This window comes from Diadema setosum, chromosome 8 (genome assembly GCF_964275005.1).
Source record: "Diadema setosum chromosome 8, eeDiaSeto1, whole genome shotgun sequence".
NCBI classification, from domain to species: Eukaryota; Metazoa; Echinodermata; class Echinoidea; order Diadematoida; family Diadematidae; genus Diadema; species Diadema setosum.
Genome location: NC_092692.1, coordinates 14,939,058 through 14,962,196, shown reverse-complemented (window position 1 = coordinate 14,962,196; position 23,139 = coordinate 14,939,058). Strand labels below are relative to the sequence as shown.

At 39.9% G+C, this 23,139-nt stretch overlaps 1 protein-coding gene across 1 annotated transcript; it reads right to left on the bottom strand.

Annotated features, from left to right (window-relative positions):
• Positions 1–1,853: 1,853 nt before the first annotated feature.
• On the bottom strand, positions 1,854–22,774 carry LOC140232082 (uncharacterized). Its single transcript, XM_072312234.1, has 18 exons — positions 22,718–22,774; positions 21,293–21,418; positions 20,593–20,817; positions 19,935–20,058; positions 19,008–19,144; positions 17,896–18,065; positions 16,771–17,005; positions 16,201–16,360; positions 14,338–14,911; positions 12,804–12,913; positions 11,704–12,202; positions 10,841–11,060; positions 9,668–9,837; positions 8,676–8,750; positions 7,616–7,768; positions 6,054–6,187; positions 5,426–5,510; positions 1,854–3,376 (listed from the first exon to the last, which is right to left on the bottom strand). The coding sequence occupies exons 1-18, from the start codon at positions 22,755–22,757 to the stop codon at positions 3,212–3,214; spliced, it is 3,402 nt and encodes a 1,133-aa protein (XP_072168335.1). The 5' UTR covers positions 22,758–22,774; the 3' UTR covers positions 1,854–3,211.
• Positions 22,775–23,139: the final 365 nt, after the last annotated feature.

Genomic DNA, 23,139 nt, shown 5'->3' with positions numbered 1-23,139 from the left:
CGACCCGATCAAATTTCACTTTCAGTCAGCCCGATCCTACCCTTTTGCCAAGCCTGGCGGTTTAGGTTTATATCCCACGCTGGGTTTAAAAATACCATGATGCTTATTTTCATGAAGTACTTTGGTGATACGAGGTTATGCACAGAATGAAAGGCATCTGTAGAGGTCAACATACATTTGGATTGCAGGGATCTTTCAAGGATATCCTGACCCAGTTTTGCTGCAATTCGACTCCATCACAACTCACTTCTATTTCATCCTCATCCAAGGTCCGTGCAGTTCCACCCAATCAACTTCTACAATGCATATCATGTCACGATCCAAGCTCCCTGCAATGTGACCCAATCACAATTCACTTCCGTGTATCCTGTTCCAAATTCATATCATTTCTACTCGGTCGCAATTCACAAGTCTGATTTCAAAACTATTTTCCCTCCCACAGACAAGCCGCAGACAACCATTAAGTAGTCACCTTTCAGTATTGACAAACAAGAAATAAAAGACTTGCAGTGTATCGATATCATTTTCCTAGTGTAGTGCATTGGAAAGAAGTTACTTTAATATGTGAAAAACACACGAAGCAAAATATTCCTATGTACAGGTATCTGAATATTACAAATAAATCCAACTCAGTACTACACATATTTCATAATCTTTTAATCAAAAGCATAGTAAATACACAGACTTTGTTTCACTGCTTCAAGGCATTGTTCTTAGTCTTATCTGGTCTTTACATCTATGTCTTGCAAGAACTTTATACAAAATTGCAAAACAAACAAACAAACAACCCTACAAACAGGAAACGTGTACCACAGAGTTCAGATTTTTACCCATTCATGAATTAACTGGTTACACTGCAACTCCCTGTAATTACGATCCAGATTCACTTCTGAATTTTCTCTAATACCTGGTACATGCAAAGGGGTGCATGTCACAAGACTGACACCCACGAGTCATACAGCCCTGGAGTCATACAGCTCACAAGTCATACAGCCCATGAGTTCGACACTAAGCAAACAAGGCCCACCAGACCGACACATTAAGCCCCGTGTTGTATCTGTCGAACTCATGGGCTGTTTTTAGTTAGTGTCGAACTCATGGGCTTTAGTTGCCTAGTGTCGAACTCATGGGATGTATGACTCGTGAGCTGTATGACTCATAGACCTGTTTTCAATGTCAAACTCGTGTGCTGTATGACTCGTGGGTGTCGGTCTAGTGGGATGACCCCCATGCAAAGTCACTTTGAATATATTAAAGTTCAGGGGTTCAACACTTTGCTACTTCTCAAATCTAACGATAGGTTTATTGTGTGATATGATGCCCAATGACATTCACTGCTAAAATCATTTGTTAGAATCATCAAAAACATGAGAGTGGTATTAGTTGGGAGAGGGGAAAAGAAAATATAGATGCATAAATTTTTTCTCTTTACCAAATGTTCATGATATGCTTGACTGCCGATTTGTGACAGCTATAAAATATCCTAATCTCGTCCATTTTTAGAGCAGCAACATAATATATGGTTGTAAGGTACCATGACTGGAAGAGACCGCAATCATCAAAACGTAATCACATCCTACTATTGACCGATTCGGGTTCGTTGAGGGCAGCAGACATTTTATGGCACTGGGCGCTGCCATGAGCTCAAATTGTGGTGTCTCAGCTGACCCCCCCTGCTCTCCCCCACCCCCCGGGCAACATGTTTATCGCGCACTTGTAACAAAGGTTCGCGCACTAAGCAAGCATTCGCGCACTCAGTACGAGACGCCCATTGGCTAAAGCAACCATGCATCAGTTTTTCATTCTGCGCGCGTGCTAATGTAGGGAGAGGGGTGGGGAGTGGGAAGGGGGGGGGGGGGTCGGCTGAGACACCGCGTAATGGCGCTGCCCATGCCAAAAATACACATAGCGCGTCACAGAATCGGTCAATACCATGGAATATTGGCTTGAGAGCAAAGTGAACAACAGCTCCTGAACAAACCAACAGGATTTCCATGTGACATTTTGGAAACAAAATTCATTACTCAGAGTATGGACATAATTATTATGAAATTTAGATTCAATAAAGATGACAAGGAAGAAGATGTAAACAGGAGTAAAATGAGCCAGGTCATGTGGCCTGGAGTTCTGATGATTACTATATTGTGCTGTAGGCCTATTTGTTCAAAAATAAGTGAATAAATGCATTATTATGACATCACTGAGATGTACATTTTGGTAATCAATGATCTTGATCAGAACTGAGCTGCAAAATGATCCATCTGTCCTCATCATTTCAATGTAGGAGTAGAGACTAGGAGAATGAATTACTTTATAGAAAGTTTGGTTGGGGAACCAGAAAGGGCAGATTCACAAAGAGAAAACTGTGGCAAGATAGTAACACTATTTTTTTTTTTTGGTATATAGAAAGGAAAATAAGAAAACACCAGGCACCTATTTCATAAACGATGTTAGGATAGCAACGTTTGCTGGAATGTCAACTTCCTACAGCAACAGCCAATCAGGAGTCTGGATTCTTGTCATTACCATGACAATTGCCATTCCAGCAAGAGTAACTATCATATCAACTTTTTAATGAAATGGGGCCCAGTTCTATCAGTTCTAAATCAATGTAAATGCCAAACAGTGAGGGTTCTGGTATTAAACACAAATATTCTGTCTATGTGATCAAAGTTGAATGGCTTAGTCCCCTTACAGGGTAGACAACATATTTGCCAGGGACCATGGGAAGACATTGAAGAATGGGGTGAGGGGTCGATAAAAGTTGTCACATTGCTGTGTAATGTGTTTTCCGTCATCGTGTTATACAACTATCAACAACTAATCAGGCCAGTAAGAAATGCAACCCTGGGCATACTAGTGTTCAGGGAACATTCTACAAAGGCCAATGTCTCTGATGCATTTTGACATGTTGCTGTCGGCAGAGAGCATCTGGCCAACCCGATTCTCAGCTAACGAGCTATGATTGGTCAATAACTGGTCCCCTGATCACCGGCACCATGTTGTTACCCAACGCCGTATGAGCCATGCAGCCGTTATTGTTACAGAAAAATACATTGTGCCACATGTATACCTATAAAAATACACACGCATGAACATAATACTCTGTGCTGGGTAACAACTGCTCTGAGGAGAAACGACGTGGCACCTCTCATCGTGGTTGGCCACTCCCCCATCAACGCCACTGGCTGTCGGTAGCTGCCAGCGCCCTCTAGAGCTGAGCCTTGTACTTGGCAATCTGCAGCTCGTGTTTCATCCTGTCGGCCTCCAGCTGCCGGAAGTACTCTGCATCCTCGTCCCGGTAGAGCTGGTCCTGGTACTCCCTGATCTCCCTCTCCATCTTCTCCCTCAGGTTCCTCTTGATGCGATGTAAGGCCTGGGTGGAGGTACAATCAGAAGTACAGCAAAAAAGTAAAATACAAAACAGACGAGACATCCCCGAGATGAAATTTTAAGTCTTTTGCCCAGGCGCCTATTTCTGTGTGGTTCAAAAGCACCCTCACCACTTCTGTTTCGTGTGAATTACTTTGTTAATGTGGCTTACTAAAATAAAGGGGGGGGGGTCCTTGTTTCTTACTTATTGGAGGGATTGGATTACCTCTCTCCCTTGATTTCCCCTCATGAAATGGTTTCATGACCCTTTGAAGCTGTATTTACTGCATATCAGTGAACTTTCTGAATAAAGTCCCTAGTGATCCTGCCCTATGGTGAATATTTTTAAGAATAAACTGTCTTATCAACATGAGCTCAGTATTAACGTAAGTTATTATATGACCAGGGTCAGAATGCAGATTGACAAGAAACATGAAATCATGTCCAAGGCAGTTAGTTTACAGGAAAAAATCTCTTTAAAGGTCCTGTTTACCTTGGGGAGCAGTGATTTTAAAAAATGTTCAAGTTATCACATTTGATGCATATGTGTAGGTCAGTTGTATCACAAAACATCGTACCATATAAAGATTTTGCAACAAAGCCTTAAATATTAGGAGATATCCCTATTTTTCACAATAAACCATATCTGTAGATTGTTTAATCTGGAAGCAATTTTGTAATCATAACTATTGTTCACATTTTGTATATTTAACAATACTTAACATTGATTATATTGATTAACATTTTTACATTACCTGTTTCCATCCCTAACTGACATTGAAGAACTATTTTGAACCACTAAAGCTTTTTTGTTTCATCTGCAAATGCCTTTAATGTTGCTTATCAAAACAAACAGACAAACAAACAAAGAAACAATCAAGGTTTCTTGTTTCTGAGATCTTGGAGAGATTGGATCACCTTCCCTCCTTTCCTCTTCCTAATGTTAGGATGGTTTCATAACCCCATGAAGTTTGATTTATTGTATAGAATACTAGTGAACTTTCAAATAGCCCCTATGGTGAAGATGTCTTCCCATCTAAGTAACAACTTGTGTCATCAAAACGAGCTCAATTTCAATGTAGATTATTACATAGAATGCAGATAGATGGACAGTAGGACAGGAAACCTGAAATCGTGTCCCTGGCGGCTAGTTTACACCAAAGACGCTTAACTAATAAGACACGAAAGTGCGCGCTAATCCTGTACAAAACAAATGGACAGCGCACGGTCCTCATGCGTATTACGCACATCACCTGAGATGCGCTGCATTGACGCTTGATAAACAGCAGCAGCGGCTTCAGGGACAGTGCGTCTCAGGTGATGTGTGTCTTTGCCTGAGACGTGCTGTCTTTGAAGATGTTGTTGTTGTTTATCAAGCGCTTTTGATTGTGAGATCATGTTGTTGCCAAATTTTTACCTCCATGAAATAATCCTCATTACTCTAAAATCTCGTTCTTCAAAATAATCCCCTTAATCGAAAAAAAGCTACGACTATAATTTTCAAATCTTTTTAAGATAATAAAAATACCACTACCTTTGGGAATGAATGATGTTCCTAGGTGTACTGAGTTTGTACTTAGCTCTCTTTTGTATCGTCGTGTAGGGTAGCCATTTTGTGTCCATTTCTATCGCGCGCCTTCGTATCTTGTTATCTACTATCTTTGGTTTACACAAAGAAATCTCTTAAACCCTTTCTGTGCCATGGACTTTGGACAGTGTGTACAATGCTATAGGATTTCTCTGCCAATCAGCACTTAAAGCACACAAAGGGTTAAACAAAAAACTGAATCCGTATAATCGATGCTAAGTATTGTGAAATACACAAAATTTGAACAATATTATAATAAGAATACTTCCAGATTAAACCGTCTACAGTTACGGTTTATTGAGAAAAATACAGATATCTCCTTATATTTTAGGCTTTATTGCAAAAATTTTACATGGTAGGTCGTTTTGTGATACAACAGACCTACACATATGCATCAAATGTGATATCTTGAACATTTTTAAAATCAGTGCTCCCAAAGGTAAGAATATGTCAATGGACACTCACATTTGCCTGCTCTCTGTCTCTGGTATTCAACTCCTGTCGCTCCTTGGCGATGGTCTCTGCTAGCATTTTGAACTGGTCTCGATAGCTGGTGGAACAGGTGGTTAAGGTATCTTCAAAATCAGCAGATTCTCTCTCCTGCTTTATAGTGCAACTGAACACACAGGAGGTCCTTGTTTTGGTGCCATCAATATTTGCATTGTTGTTCATGATTGGAAGAGCCAGAAGATAGAGAGAGAGAAAAAAAAAAACACAAACAGAAATGAACCATCACTGCAGCTGCCCCCCCCCCCCCAGGCATATAGTTGTAGTCAGTTTTATCAGTCTATTATTACCATTCACAGGTGTCGAAGTACACTATTTTGATGCCATATTGAGGTGGCTGTTCAAAAACTTTAAAACAACAGTCTTTTCGGAGATAAACATTGTTAGAATACCAACATACCTATGTATCCAAGTTTGGTATAAGCCAACAAAGAAATGATAAATAACACATTCAGTATTCTGTTTTCTCAGGAACATTAGCACCTTGCAAACTACTGATGTTAGATGTGAAATTGTGACGACCTACAAGCCCTTTGAAAATCAAAGGCGAGGCCTGATTTGGCGCAGCAATGCTACAAAAGGATACTAGTTCTCAAGCGACTCGACTTCGTCCCGTTGGCGCTTAGAATTCTCCTCTCTCTTCTCGGCGGCATACTTGCGGAGCTCACGAATCCTCGCCTTCTGTATCTCCATACCCTCCTCAAACAGGTGTTTGAATATCTGAAATGCCACACATAACATATTATGGAGAAATACTACGGTAATGTACCATACTATTAAGGTGAAAGTGCAGTCAACCTCGCCAAAATTGAATCCTAAAGGACAAGAGAATATCACTTGGCTTGTGTAGATTTTGACTTGCATAACAAAACGAACACATGTTCATATCCATCCGGGGTTTGGTTTTTCTTTAACTAAGACAATATATAGACTTGTGAGAGGTTGGCTTTATGTGAGGTTAACTGCATCAAGACTGATGACAAAAGATAATCTTATTGTAGGAAAGCATCTCCCTAATGGGAGTTTACTTGGCAATAAGTGGAAATATGAAGAGCGACATGAATAATATGTTTGATGCAACGAGGTTTCAGTACAGGACAAATGATTCGAGTCTCTGCTGGATTGGGCATTGGGGTGGTAGTTAGCTGGATCTCAGTTTAAGTCTTCACAGACTTTGCACTTATTCAAAAGTCTCCTAACAATACCACACATATGTCAGACCAGGGAGGTGTGTCTCACCTCCCTGGTCAGACACACATTACTGTTAAGAGATCAATTTGTTGCAGGCAAACTTTCTTTGAATTACCTCTTCTACTCTACTGCCTCTAATTTTCACACTTGCATTGTGAAAAACATAGTATGAAAGTGAAACAATCGCAAGTATGTGTCTGTAGTATCGAGTCTATCACAGCCCCTCGTTGAAATCTCTTGTTGAATTCGATGTGAAAATGCAAGTGGCTTTAGCTTTTAGAAGATATGTTTAGCCTTGTATTCCCTGTTGCTTTCTTTAAATACTTTAATATGGTCACAGTGTCATCTGATTGCACTGGGGCGGAATGGTGCATGATGACCTCAAATTAAATATATTTGACATGTCTAAATAGCATATTATGAAGACTTCCGGTTTTCCTACCCCTCCCCCCCCCCCCCCCACTTCTTGCAACACAAATGTATACAGCATACATAGAACACTTGTAAAAAAACAGCTGATCTTAACGCAGCAATGCCAACCTTGTAAACTGCATTGCAGTACTAGTATTCTGAGGGTTTGAAAGGAGTATTTTAAGGGGAAGACAGTAGTTTTCATGAAACATGCACTTCTTAAATGAAAACAGTACAAAACACTGCAATAAATAAATAAATGAATAAATGAATAAACAAACGAACAAACAAACAAACAGCTGGCATCTCTGCTACTGCATTCCAATACATGCATGGTGGGAAACCCAAGCATGTAGTAATTACCAACTTCTGCTTAATACTACACTGTTAGCATTGTTGAAATAATATGTTTTTATGCACAAGTTTCAATGGGATGGGTCAGTCAGATAAAACTTGTGCAGTCAAGTATGAATAAAATTGATCTATAATGCCAGTACACTGATCTTTTGTGATTTAAAAAGCGATGTGCATTGTAAAATAATGTACCTGTTCCTCCCTGGTCCTTCGTTTCATGGCCCTAGACTTGGCCCTAAGCCGGAACTCATCGTAGTACCGTCTAGCTCTGGCATTGACCTGTCTCTGCTCGGCAGCCTTGCTCCTCAGTACCTTCTCCTGGTTGCGGCGCTCTTTGATCTCTCTCTGCGTAGAGATTGAGAGCGAGTCGATTACGTTATTCTCACTCGGAGCTCTGGTGTTGTTTCACATGTACGCACATTTATACAACAGTGAATCGCATCCCATTCTTTTAATCGAAATTGAATGAACCTGAGAGAAGATTCTCAATGTTACTTGGCTACATGAATTATCATTCAGATTTACATTATCTGTGTTGTGGCTGTCTTTTCAGAATTGTTGGTGTTTTTTCTAAAATATGTAATGCTCTTTGGGTGGGATGTAATGAAGCTGTGACCATTCCAAAAACATTTTCTTGTTCACTGTTCTTTCATCAAACAAAATAGGTGACAACTAAATATGTCACGGTGATTTCAAATAGTAAAGCCATGCTGATATTGATTTTTGAGATGTTTCCCTGACATGTCACAACATTTTGTCTCTTTTGGGTTATTTTTCCCAATTTGGGTTTTTCTGCAATTCGTTATGAGTAATGGCTATCACAGTAATGGTGGAAACTGTCATGCAATTAAAGTTTTGAACCATGCCAATTTCAGGAAACACATTTGCTTATGATATCATTGACTAAAGTATGACCACTGATATGCACATTTTATAATCATGATGATGATGATAATAATGCTAATAATAATGCTAATAATGCTAATGCTAATAATAATAATGATAAATTGGAAACAATAATAATGATAATCAAAATCATCACATCATCATTGTGTGCATACATATTTATGTATTTGTGTTTTGTCATATTTGCAAAAAGTGGTGCAAATATCAAAAACCTGGGAAATAGTTTGAATTTACATTGTGTTTGAGGCTGCATGCACCAGTACTTTGTTTCTGAATGTAAGGATAACATGTGATAAGAGACAGGGTGATGACTTGCCCTGCATCCATACTACCCTTTGTCACTTACCATCCTCTCGTTGTGGGCCAGCTCTTTTTTCATGATGGACACCAGAATCTCTTGCTTCTTCTCTGCCTCCTCAATCTGCATAATTTCAAAGAAGAAAGTCAAAACTGTACAACCACTTCTAAGGTTGTCAAGGGACTGTGTGGTTCATTCTATTACAGTGGACTTCCGTATAAATAACAAATTCCTCGGGATCAGCAGTTTTCTTTTGTCACATCAAAATTTTGTTATAACAGAACAAATACATGATAAAAAACAGAGAGAGGATTATGTTGAAGCCTCAATTTTTATTTCGTTGAAACCGGAATTTTATTATAACCACATTGGTTATAACAGGAGTGCACTGTATTAAAGTGGTCCACAGACTAAGGGCTAAGCAACTTATGTCCATGCTTCACACCAGTGTGGTCCAACTTCATTATACTCATTTGTTTCTGATACAGAATCCCTAAAACTGCAACATAGGATGTTCTTGCACCAATTAGTTGTATTGGCTAATTACAGCAGTGTCGGGTCACGTAAAGGGCTAAAGGTACACGGACCAAGGATTCAAGAGGGTGCTGTTGCATGGACCCATGTATACACATCTGCCGTGTTCTGAACATCCAAATAAAACTGATTTGTACGGTATGTCTAAAATGGTCAAAATAATGTCAATCTCTGTTTGTCTCTAGATGCGGCCGTTGTTCCTGACTGGCTCTGCCCAATACATACAGATCCTTCACACATAGGTTTGCTTGGGGCAAATTATTTGTTTATAGAGCCCCATTTTTCTCTCTCCTCTTTTTTTAAAACACAACAATAACAAGTTTGCTTGCTTCCAAGCCACAAAAATCTGCATATAAGTAGGTGATCTACTTTGGATTAAGCAGCTTTACATCATCGCTATTTGTAATGAAAATCGCAGCAATCATCATGCAATCCAAAAGCACCCTCTTGGGTCCAGAGTCTGTGTACCTTTAGATATGAGTGACTGCATCAGCAATTCATCTCACCTTGCTCTGAGACTTGGGCTTGCGCTGCTGGTGTGACAGCGCCATCTTGGTAAGGTGTTCCATATGCTTCATCTGCTGGGACCACATGCGCTGTGCCGAGTGCGGCGACACGTGCAGGAAGGGGAACTCGTGCATCAAGGTCGGCAAGAGGTCGTCATCTCCGACCCTCACTGCCAAGGGAAGGACAAGAGATACGGGGCCCATTTCAGATAAATACAGTAATTTGTTGGAATCCTTCATGGACTAGACTAAAAACAGAAACAATCAATTAGGTGTAGACTGTTGCAGATGTCACACCGTCTATTCTTCAATATATCTGACACAGAAATCTATGCCTGATGTTGGAGGAGATGCATCATATCAATAAAAACCTCTCTGAGGAGCTACTAATAGGTATATCCTAGAGAAGAGAATTACATGTACTTGCTCCCATAAGTTTTAACCCATTGATGATGAGTCCCGAATATACTTGTACAAGTGTCTCATGGAAATGCATGTTGTAGCAAAGTCAGCCTGTCCTCAAGTTTCAAGTTTCAAGTTTTAGTTAACCAATTCATTAAACATTTGACATTTTACAAAAGGATACAGCATTAAGAATAATGAATGGTTTGGGACCCCAAAAGAAGCAGAGCAAGACTTAAAGGTACTAGCCCACATTTGCAAACCCACGAAAATCAAAACTGCATAAAACAGGTCCAATATGACTTCAAGTACAAGTTATAACAGTAACATACCTCACCTGTCGCTCTTTGTCTATACCATTCGATAAAAGAGAGAAAATCATCGTTTTAAAATCAATTTTCAAACCGGGTCAACCCGACCCAAAATCGAATTACGAGCGCGGGCTATAGCTACGTACATTGTACATGTAACACGTATGTGGACCGGAGCTAGCGAGCGTTATACGCATGCATACGGATTACGGTGCATTTTCATTCATTTTTATGAAAGTAATGGACTAATTGGAACGAAATTTTGCACAGGTGTTACTGCAATCATACCCAAACTCCATGCTAACTATGAGACCAATTGCTGCAGGTTTACAAATGTGGGCTAATACCTTTAAGGTATGAAAGGTATTACTAAAGGAGAGAGGCATTTAGGCGGGAGAAGCGATGAAAACATTCACGGATAATAGTGATGATTAAGGTTACATCACATGCTCCAACTCACAGGGTCGTTCCCCAGCCGATGAGGTGCTTGGGGTGGGTTCTAATGATGCAGAGCGGCCCCGTCTCAAGACAGGCGGGGACGAGGATCGCTTTGCAGTTGTCCGCACTGAGCGTCTGCTGCCCCCAGTGGTTGAAGTCTGAACAATGGGCACGTTGTACTTCTTTGCTGGCTTGTACTTGGTTGTTTTGGGCTGGCCGTGGATGGCTTTGTATTGGGAATCCTGTGAACAGAAAGAAATATCACAGGGCATGGCATAAATTTGTATTTTCACTTGAAAAGAAGCCGTACAACACACAAAAGTGTAACTGAGAAATTTACTTTAATATGAAATTAGGTAAAAAGATACACAATCTATGAGAAAAATACTTTGTTAAACCAGCATGCACTAAGACAGGATATTCATGATACTTAACCCATTGAGGACGAGTCCCGAGTATACTCGGGCAAATGTCTATGGGAAATGCTTGTTGTAGCAATTTCAGTCCATCCTCCACGGGTTAAATACGTTTTTTTTTTTTTTACAGGGGTAAAAAGCTCTATTGTGACAGTACAAGTTTGTAGTATGCAATGTACACATGTAGTTATACTGATCAGCTCTAAACAAAACAAAAAAAGTTTTGAACTTCTGTATGTCACTACAAACAATCACAGCATTCTTTTGCTATCAATAACTGCAGTAAAATGCAAAAGTCACTTCTTTGCTTTGAGCATCATTTTTGGGAGCACAAGTACATAAAAAATAAAACAAGCCAAGCAGACATAGGTTTATCGCTACAAAACAAACTTCAATCACATATTCTTAAATGGAGGTAATGAGTAAAAAGTTCATGTCATGAATTATTCAAACAGTCACTTTGACTCACCATCTGCTTGGCGACCCTCTTGCGTCTCCTGACCTGAGCGCTGACCCCTCGCTTCACCTCTCGGAGGTCAGTGGCATAAGAGTGATGCAGGGCCGTCTTCAGTCGGTCCTGCTCCTGAGTCTCCTGGGCCAGCCGACGTCTGACTTTTCCCATCATCCCTCTAGCATCCTGATTGATAGCATCCTCAAAGTGCACTGCCTTGAGAGGCGCCCGCATCTTTGGGGATGCGGATCTTGGTAGGAGCACGCCCCTCTGGGAGGGCACTCTTGCACCCCTCCTCTTTCCCTGGACCACTGGCTTCTTTCTCGGTCTCAGATGGTAGCCACTACTCCTCTTACTCCTCTCCCCAATGTTTCTGCTGCTGTGTTCTTCTCCTTCTTCCTCTTCCTCATCATCATCACCTAAAGACAGTCTATTCTCCCTGGCATGAGGATCGCCATGGCTACTGTACGGTACCTCCCAGTCCGCATCTTCTTCATCCCCACTGCTTCTGCTTGGCCTGATGGGAAGAAAATTGTTTTTATTGTATCCTTTGAAATAACAGTAATGAAGACCTTCTCAAAACAAACAAACAAACAAACAAAAAATCAAATGAACACATCCCTACTACTGCTTTCACAAATGCAAGACATAAGGACAAATCGTCCATACCACTTACTGGAAGATGGACGCTCGGTGTGTTTCAAATTTTCAATTTTTAAGAATTGAAACCAATTACAAAATCTTTTTTCAGGACCCAGTAACATTGTGTGCCACAAACTATGCACAATGAAAGCAAGATCATTGGAATGGCTCTTGAAAATCCTGAACGTATAGCTACAAGTAAGCACATATGTCACATTACCTTCTTTTTTTCTCCAGATTCTAATATTCTCCATGTACATTTTGCCATCACAAAAACTCATAGGAAGGTGATATGATGCTTATACAGGGGTGCTATCATTTCTCTCATTTTCTTCTTTTCATTGACTTTTTTAAAAATTTGATTGTATTTGGCAAATAATTTTGTGAGAATAGTTACTGTACAGTTCAGACCAACACTTATTCTTACAATTATCTGATTGACACACAAGAATTGATAGTCGGCTGTTTCTCCTTACCTGAATCTTCTGGATGGTTGACCTTGCCCTCTACTGCTGCCCGGGGAGCCCGTCACCTCGTCTTCGAATGCCACCCGCCGTTTCCTAGCAACCTTTCGCTGCATGAAACTCTGTGCAATGGAAAGCATGAATTAAAATCTATAGAGATGGTGGGAGAGACGAGTTCATCGCATGGATAATGGCGAGAGGCCCCTTGACAGCCCTTGCTAGTCTTTGCAATGGTCTCATCACACAAGTCCTATCACATCCTTCATTAACCCTAAAAAGACTGGGCTATTTTGGTAGCTCGAAAGACTGGGGGGGGGCCTAAAGGGCCCCCCCCTTAAGATCTCGGCCGTGGATCGCGCGATCGCCGCGGAAATTTGCACAATGGTAGTGTGCGATGTAATCTACAAGATCGTATATCTAAATTTTACAAAATAGTCTTCTTTTATTTTATTTTGATTAATCATGCTAATTTATGCGAGAAATCAGACTCTTTGATCTAAATCAGTAAATAAAGCTCCAAAAGTGCTCATTTTTGGTCTAATTATTCTTTGTGGCATTCTCAGCAAATATATTTGAAAAAAAATCGGTATCAAAATCAATTTCTTATTTATTTTATTGTTTTATGAATTTCTTATGTATTTCTTTGTTTTTTCGACCTTTTGTTTTTGTTATTTTTTTAAACAAAATTTGTGGCGGACACTTTTTGAAGCATAATACTCCTAAAACAAATTAATTTTAGCCGTTGAGAGTAAAAATAAGCATATTTATACGAACCATGTGAAAAAACGGAAAAAACTCAATTTGCATTGACTTTGTACACAAAATCACATTTTTGAGCCATTTTCGGCCTCACGTGCATGTACAAAAAGTTATGTAACTTCAGAACTGTACCCCCGGGCGTCACAAATTTGGTGTCAAAATGTGCGGGAAACTCGAAAGAAAAAAGTCATACAGCATCGCGGCGAGAGCATTGCGTGTTGCAGAGTAATCGCGCGAAATGTCGAGGGGGGGGCCTTTTAGGCCCCCCCCCCCCAGTCTTTTTAGGGTTAAAGAAATCCTGTTCGCTGATCAAGCAACACAGCCAAAGGTAAAATTGCTCTGGTGTTGATGACATTGATACAAAGAGCTGGCGGGGAAAGATGTGCACACCATAATGTAATATTAATGGTCATGATAGCATGAATATTACATCACAGATATGTGAATATTGTGATTGATGAATAGTGGGTGATATTGCTATCAGCATCAGCCTCATAGACAACTGTGTATAATCACATCCACTGCAGCACACCGATTGTCTACGCAGCATTACATAAACAAGTTTACAAGTTTGGGAAAAGTTTGCTGGAGGGATACATAATATGCATACGTACATCATACATTGTTTTGAGCAATCAGTGAAATCAGGGATTCCTTGGTGAAAGAAATTGCACAACATTCTTTTGGACTGCACACCTCAGAAAATAATCTTATGCCTACCACCTTAAAATCCATAGTTTGAAGTAGAACCTCTCAGTTAATGGTATAGTTGATTACTCTCTCTCACCCTGTCGTACGTATCCTCCAAGTCAGAAATGAGAGATGATCCACGTCCAGCCACCTCTGACCTCCCAACCTCTCGTGACCCCAACAGTTCATCAACTCCCGATTCTGGACGGATGGTTGAGGAGTCTAAAGAAAAATCGTCACTGCGACGCCCTGTTGCCCTGGCACGTGGCGGCAACTTTGCAGGGTATGTCTCTTGCTCCGAATCTGCAGCAGTTGCTGTTGTTGATTTACCTCTGCTGTAGCCGCTGGTTGCAGGAGCAAAGTTGCCCCGTTGCTGCTGTTGTCTGTGGTGAGTGCTCTGCCCTGACGTTGCTGCCACATTTTTCAGCCTGTGGCCATCTATCTCGGCAGAAGCGCTGCCTGGCCTTGGTGATGGCCGCTGATGGGGCAACATGGCTGGATAGCCACTAGAATATATTGTTGCTGCAGCATATTGCCTCCCTTTTCCAAGATCAGAATGTTCAACGTCTTGTGCTTTTGCAGATTCATTCTCATTAGCACCCAGTTTGGTGGGTGGCGTAAATCTAGGTGATCTTCTTTGTGACACTTTTGGACCTTCATTTCTGTGCGACCTATTGGTAACAGTATGAAAATAGTATATGAGATATTAAACATATCAAGTCATCTCCCACATTTTTCTTAACCTGTGACCTTTTCCTGGTTTTTGCATGTGTCCTGTACTTTGATGATTTGACATCTACTCTACATTTTGATACAACTTTACAATTCATTACTCCAGTGAAGCAGAGAGGTTGAACACAAATATTCAACTAACACTACAGATGTCCCTGACAGAAGTTTTTTTTTTTTTTTTTTCTAAAAATGATCAGTAAGTTTAACTGTGCATAGAAATATATGAAATGCCTGCTTGAAAAATACAGATACAGACAAGACCAGACTCAGTATCAGTTATAGATTCATACATTGTTCTATTATAAAAAAACATTGGGTATGAAGCAAATACATAAACACACTACAATTAGGACAATGAAATATAATAATGCCATATGAAATAAAGTTGGATTATATCAATCTTTAACCTACGCTATACTAACCTCTATCTGAAGAATTCAAATAAAGGAACTGCTTCAAACAAGAACAATTCTTTTTTAATGTCTTTGGAATTCCTGCATGAAAATGATGGGGTTTCATATCATTCGTTGTTGTTGTTTTTGTAGATAACAGGATAGTTCTCAGCCTCAGACCTACAGATACATCAAACAACTAGCAGTGACAGTGCAATACTGTTATATGTCAGTCACCGAGAACCAAAAGCATCTTGCATGATACATCACAGGGTGCTATATAAGCACTTGCTCGATTGCCCGGGGCAAGTGAAAAATCAAATTCGGGCAAGTGTTTTTGAACAATGAGAACAACTTTGGGCAAGAAAAAAGTTTTGAAGCCATCTTTTTTTCACTTATTCCCCCAACATACCCAGAAAGTCAACCATACAGAAACCCAAAGATAATGGCTGTTTAGTGATGCAACGCACTTTATATTTCATTTCAGCAAATTTTCAACACTAACGTGAAGAAGTTCCAATGCAATGCAAGGGCGACACTTGATTGGACAGAGTTTGTTACTCCATTGTGTTTAAGCACAGGAATCAATGTGTGCCATTTATTCAAATGATTCTGTTTAATTTAGCCCTTGACTTACACATGATTTTCTATATCATTTCCTTATATTTTGGACTTTCTTTACGGGCAAGTAAAATTAATGTTCGGACAAGTGTTTTGCAGCAAATTTGAAAATTTGCTTGCCCAATCGGGCAAGTGTAAAAATAAAGTTATGTAGCACCCTGCGTCATTAGATGAGTCTTGATGTTAAGATGGGACATCAAGAGATGACTTCTTACTTCCTTCGTGATGAGTCTAGTTGCGGGGTGGCTGCTGAGCCTTGCTCTGATGACCTCACGCCCATCCCAGCATCGGGCTGAGGCGTGGTCCGACGCGACCTATGAGGTCTTCCATTTGATGCTGCTGCCTTGGTAACCCCAGAGGGAGACGGTACAGTCTCTACATATAACAGATAGAATTAAGAGTGATAAGTTATAACATGCTCATCAGGAATTTAACAACATCGCTTTGCCTAAATTTCTTATTGCCCTACTATTACTGATATTTCACCACTATTTTTGCCTAATCTTCTTGATAAAGATTAAAATGCAAGAAACATATGAAATATCTTGTGTTTAAGTTAAAATATCAAGGAAAACTTCAAGGAATTTATGTAACTTTGAATTCAACATGATAAATGAACATAGCCATGCTCATACTTCACTAAGTCTTGTGCAAACATCATAGCCCTTGAACAACAGTCTGCCAAGAACTGACTGAAATTTAACTTCTTTTTTTGTTTTTGTTTTTGTACAGGGATACATGTCAATTGTGGCATACACAGTGCATCCAAAAACTGTTAATCTCACCCAAGTCATCACCAAGAGAATCCATGTCTCTAGAGCTAGTCGCAGTCAAAGATGACTGGCTGAGCAGACTCTCCAACAGTCTGTTGTACGGTGACAGCCTCTCCGCCATGAATGCCTTGCTGCCTGGCCTCTGCCCAATATTTGAGCCAGTGGCTGGTTTGGAGAGTATTGAGGGTGAGGATGCAGTGCTGGGGGCCTTGGGCCAGGAGACGGTGGAAAACGAACTGCTGACAGTCTGGAAAAGGTCAAAGGTCACACCCCAACTATTAGATATGCACCATTCTCTTGAATTTGTTGAAGATCATACATAAATGATAGTTGCTTTTATACACCATTCATTGGTTCAAATGTTGATGATTTACATATGTACAAATTCCCAGCATCCAATAAGTACATACTAGATCAAAAAATGAGCTAAACTTTCTTTACATGACATCACTTTTCAGAGATGAAGCTGTTCAGACTTCACATGCCAATCCATAATTTGAATAACTTGAATAAAAGAACACCTCCAGAATACAAATGGCCAATCATGATTTGAAAAAAAAAATGCATGAGGGAGAAAATGTGATTCTAGTGTTTTTCAGACCTATGAAAATGCCTTCGTTAGCACAAAACTTGTTTTGACATACCGGTAAACATGTTTACAAACAAGTCGTGTTGTCAGTTTGAAACCACTCAATGGTAGTGACCTAGGACTGTGGACATTCAGGTAGAAAAGTCATGGGGGCTGGGGGCTGGGGGCTGGGGGCTGGGGACTGGGGGCTTGGGGCTGGGCAAAGAGCTTTTCCCCAGTAAGTACTAGAGTGCGGAGTATGCATACGCCCTGTACTATTGTTTTGTGAGCACACAGGGAGCACTGGAAGACGACGAGGTGGTAGGCTCACCCCTCGTGCTAACACAAATGAGCAACCGAGAAGCAGCCAAATCTAGAAGTGCATACTCGCGTAAAAGTTCAAAAGTTTGCGTAATACGCGCTATAAAAATGTTACTTCAGTACGCAAAGTCCGCCATTACTAAGTGGGTAATGGCAGCCCCCATGAAATCTCAGACACCATTGTATAGTTCTCTCTCTAATGGTGGAGAGGAGAAAAATCTCTTTGGGGCTAGTGGACTATGACTTACAGCTGGTGGTGGTCTCTGGACGTCTGTCATGGTGGTCTCTATCAGCTGAGACAAGCGGCCTTCCGAGATATCAAAGCTCCGATGTCCTGTCACGGTGTGTTCAGACTTATCAAAGGTATTGTTCAGTAGGGCTCCTCCCGTAGAGTCTCTGGCATCTTTAGGTTTGCGTTCTGTAGAATTGAAACAGAAACATATCATTCAGAATTTATCAGTGCATGCAGCATGTATAGGTTTGTGTATTGTGGGTGACAAGAGAAAGAAATAAAAAATGCACAGAATTTTTGATTGCATGCATACTTACTGACTTTTGAAATGGCAAGCAATTCTGTACTACTGGAGTCTACTGCATGAAGAAATGTGAAACTATGCATATGAGGACTACTTGCAAAGGAAGTTTTTTTTTGTGTGTGTGTTCAGTATTGATAGCTAACAGACAGAGCTTGCTATGGGCATGGCCTGTGGTGTGCTATACTTTAAAACCAGAATTTTCTTGAATTTCGCAAGGAGCCACAATTTGTGAAGTTAAAAAAAAAAACATGTGAAAGTTCTTGTCTACACCATTGAACATAGAATACCAGTGAACATTCAAGAAACTGTCTTGCTACAAATGCTTCCGTTTTACAGCATTGTAAAACTAGAAACATCTGTGGCACAAAATTTCAGCGAATTGGAGCTGACAGCATTTTTGCAGCATAACACATTTTGCGAATCACCACTGGTAATCGCTGCATTGTGTAGACAAATACTTTTGCACGCACTTTACACCTTTGTAAATCTCGGCTCCTTGCAAAATTTGTGAAAGTTTCATGAACGCAAAAAATGTCTGGTTTTACAATACTCTTCACAGGGAGGAATCTGACACCACTTTACAGAGAATGCGGTTCACAAGATCTGTGAGACAGTTCTCTCCTTAAACTTTTATGACAACTATAATAAAGACAGGTGACCATTAGGTGACCTATTGCAACATGACAGATGCTACTTTGCGGTCTGAAATGCTACATGTGAATCTGTGCACAGACCAGTGGCTGACAAATGACTCATGATGCAATCTAGACTTATGGTAAACAACAACAAAAACAAAAACAACAACAACAAAATATTCAGCTTACTTGTGTGGCGGGATCTGTGGCTCGCTGACTCCTCGCCAAGTTTGATGAGCTCAGCGGTGGAGTCGCTGGCCTCGGACAGGACGTCTGCCTCCCTGTGGACGGATATGCTGCTGGGGAGGGAGAGGCTGTCCAGAGACCTAGCAGTAAATGGACGATGGACATTATGAAGTGAGAAAGACTTCAATGTTTGTACTGGCAAGGTCAGCACTGTAACATTGGGTACAATTTGTTGGATGTATTCAATGCTCATCTGTTGCATTCTGAGAAGTCTGTGGAATATGTACGGGATGACTATCACATCAGTAATGCCCATTCTTCCTCCACAATCTACAATCTGTGGTGCATACAGTTCATTCAAATTGAATCTTTCATTCTGATTAAAGTATTTCTAATTGAGGAAAGTAATTATTTTTTTGATCAAAAATAAAATCTGATACATGAATAACGCAGAGTTCATCAAAATGTATGTTGGTTTTGTTTTTCTCTTGCGTGCAAGAAACTTGTGGAATATGAATCAGAATTCTGTGGCAAATCCCTCAAAATGTTTCTGCAATTACATCAACTGGATATTTTGGGGATGAAAGAGATGTGTCAAATTTTAGATCAAATTCCCTTTTTTACTGTTTTGCTAAGTAGGGTACAAAAACCCCTCTGGATCTGTGCCATTACCACCTGAACCTTAGTACAGATTTGCACATCAGTAAATTAAATTAAATTAAATCAAATTAAATTAAATCAAACTAAATTAAATTACATTAAATTGAATTAAATTAAATTAAATTAAATTGAATTAAATTAAATTAAATCAAATTAAATTAAATTACTATTCTCTCGAGGGATAAACATGCACATGGGGGGGGGGGGGGAAACGGGGTTCTCCATGAGGCCACATTGAGTGTCAGGCAGCATTTGGGATTGTTAGCATACCTAGTTCTGGCCATGTGGTCTGCTCGTTGTGGAAGACCGTCGATGGTGCCTCTGCTGACACTGCCCTCAGCAGAAATTTGGGACAGCAATCTACTGGCCTGCTCTTCATGGAGTGGTCTGAAATCTGATGGTATGATATGAGATGAAGATTGCATTATAAAAAGGACAAAAAAACATACGATCAAATAGATTTTCAAGTGTTCTGCTGGTCACAACCGGTACGTGCTAATTATACAAACAAGGAAACAAAACAAAGGGTAATGAGTATGGATGTGAATGTTTAGAGTAATATTCTAAGATGTAGTTTTAAATACATGAAAAACTAACTGTGTGACATTACTAACTCTTCTGGTCTAAATGTGCAAATGAGTGTTTTTATGCCACAAAAAAAAAGTGAAGCAGTACTGGTTACCTGCTTAAAGTGGTAATGTCAAATACTACAAACTATGCAGTAAGTACCACACAACACTAGGAGTGTCATATTCACAACTGTATATGTATACAAGTGTGTGAGTTTGTGTGTATTCAATTTGAGTATCCCATTAAGAGCACCATCTTTTCTCACATCAGAAGCACATATCCATGTGTGACGCTCTCTTGACAGACCTTGCCTTTTCCAAATTGGGCGCTAGCTTACAGTATGTCTAAAAACCCTCACCGTCTGTTTCTGTTGAAGTCTCGCTGTTGATCTGCTCCATTACATACTCCACCAGACCCTCAAGTATCTCCAAAAGATAGCGGATGGTGATGGCGTCGCCGTTGACAACCGCTTGGCCCGTGATGTGGGAGAGGTCGCAGTGTAAGACGTCGGAGGCGAGGCTGTCCACCATGCATTGCACATTGTGGATGTCATCCTCCCTAGCTACAGGGTTGCTGACCACACCTAGCAACAGCATCACGGTGTATGGAAGAAAATACTTGCAAATCTTTATAGGTCCCCTGAATATACCACATTTGAGAGATGCAAGAATCATAAATTCATATTTGTCATACATGGTATAAGAATATTTTTTTTGTCAGAATCAACAACTGGAAGAATGTATTCAACTCAAATTTTATGCTGCTTGATACTCATGATCTTCAACACTATAGAAATGTACAAATATTGTATCTTCTCTAGTATAGATTATTTGTACCTCATGGTATATGAAGTGTACAGGCTAGCAAATACACAATTTTTGTGTAGCCACATGTGAATATAATATTCTTGGCAGCTTGAGATGGTGAAATCATATGAAAGTTTGATCTTGGTATTTTTCCCCACAAACACAAGTTATAAAACACATTGCTTTCCTACGATTCTCAGCTATGTGTGATTATTTCACAAAAGGCAAGGTTGCGTAATGTTGATACCGCACCTTTCAGTCTTTCTCCAAGGATGCCCTCGTAGAGAGAAATGAACGTGGAGGCTGAGCACTCTCTCAGCTCTCTGACAGTAGGGAGGTTGAACTTTCGAAAGAGATCATTGGCCACATCAATGTATTCTGAAAAACAAAAAGCAGGTGCTCACACTGTAAAATTGCAAAATGAAGTTAATAGTCAAGGTAACCTCTTCCAGGAGAATTCCAGACAGGTTAAAAGTTAGTCTGAAAAGAAGAGTAAAATCTTATAGGCACATTTAATGACAATCTGATCAAAATCAGACAAAAAATAAGCAAGTTTTGAAATTGAAAAGTTTTACTGATTGTCACTTCTTCTTGATCAGTCCGAGGTTATTTAAAGGGGAAGGCTAGTAACCGATCAGTGGGAATCAGTGGAAATGCTGTGAGATGATTGATCCAATCCTTATGGGATTCATTCAAGAGTTCATTGTATATCTATTGTTGTGTGAAAATTATTTGCTTCAGAATGGTCTCATATTCAAGTAATGTGCAGTTTAATGCTTCCAGGTTAGCGTCCCTGGTCAGTGACGGAGCATTAATCTGCACATTACTTGAATATGAGACCGTTCTGAAGCAAATCATTTTCACACAACAATAGATATACAATGAACTCTTGAATGAATCCCATAAGGATTAGAACAATCATCTCCCAGCATTTCCACTGATTCCCACTGATCAGTTACTAGCCTTCACCTTTAAGCAAGAGAACACTACTTTTTATTGGGCAAGTGCTCATTCATATCATTCGCCCAACAGTGAGTTTCAGATGTCAAGGGCAAACAAGCACATGGCTTTTGTCCCACCCTGCTTTTTCATTGTTGGCACTACTCTTCAAGAGGGGCCTGCCATTATCACTACCCAGCTGTATTGTTTGGTGCCATTTTCTACTCACAAATGAGGATTGTGAGGGATATTCTGGGCCATAACACGCCTTTGCTAAGGTTGATAGCACCGAGCAGGATTACATGTAGTCCATGATCCCACAATTAAAGAAATATAGAGCCTAAACCATAATACTGCAGTCCTCTTAGAATAGCGTCTGCAAGAAGGTGAAGAGAACAAACTTGACATACATCAACATGTTTATTTTTTCCTGCATTAAATTTGAACAGTGGAGAAAAAGTACATTTTATTTATAGTTTTGTTTGAATTCCATAATCATGATTTCCATACAAAATGATGGTCAAATAATCTTTTAATATGCATTTAATGTCTTTGAATTTTTCCATATTGTACACTGCATAAACTGAAAGCCTAGATTTCATTTTCTCCCTCAACAGAAGTAACATTTTTATCTGTGCACACAGGTGCTATACCCTTGCATTTGAAAAAAATCACTCTGACCAGTAAGTATAATTTTAGTCGGTTAAGTGATGAAATTGTATACAGTGTGGTACTTACCATCACGATCTGAACTCTGTGAAGCTGGTATTCCTGACATGGTTGCTCAGTCTCCGAACCTAAGACTGAATGGTTAACCAAAACCACACATTATAATACACTGTAGGTACAGTAGAATATATATATAATCATTCATGGTTTCTTTGAAACATGCAGATACAAGTTGGATACAATTGTTCCTGCCAAATAATGTACTTTTAATACAAATATTTCTCACAACAGCAATATGCAGACAGTGTATAACATATCCGGTTAATGAAGAAATTATGCTGTAAATCCATGTTAAATTAAGTATTATAACTTCAAGCTCCATTTGGTAAATATACTGACAGTGCAGCATTGTAAAAGAAGGTCTTGACTTAACACTTCCATAATGTAAGTTATTCAATATTTCCAAAAAGTCTTCTGATGCCTCTGCCACG

What these genes read in the sequence shown, in the direction of transcription:
- LOC140232082 (XM_072312234.1), bottom strand. Translation starts at nt 22,757, where the DNA reads ATGTCAGGAATACCAGCTTCACAGAGTTCAGATCGTGATG. An exon ending in ACAGAGTTCAGATCGTGATG is followed by an intron (nt 21,419 to 22,717) that starts GTAAGTACCACA and finishes TTTGTTTTTCAG; the next exon opens with AATACATTGATGTGGCCAAT. An exon ending in ATCGGCTGGGGAACGACCCT is followed by an intron (nt 9,838 to 10,840) that starts GTGAGTTGGAGC and finishes TTCCCTTGGCAG; the next exon opens with TGAGGGTCGGAGATGACGAC.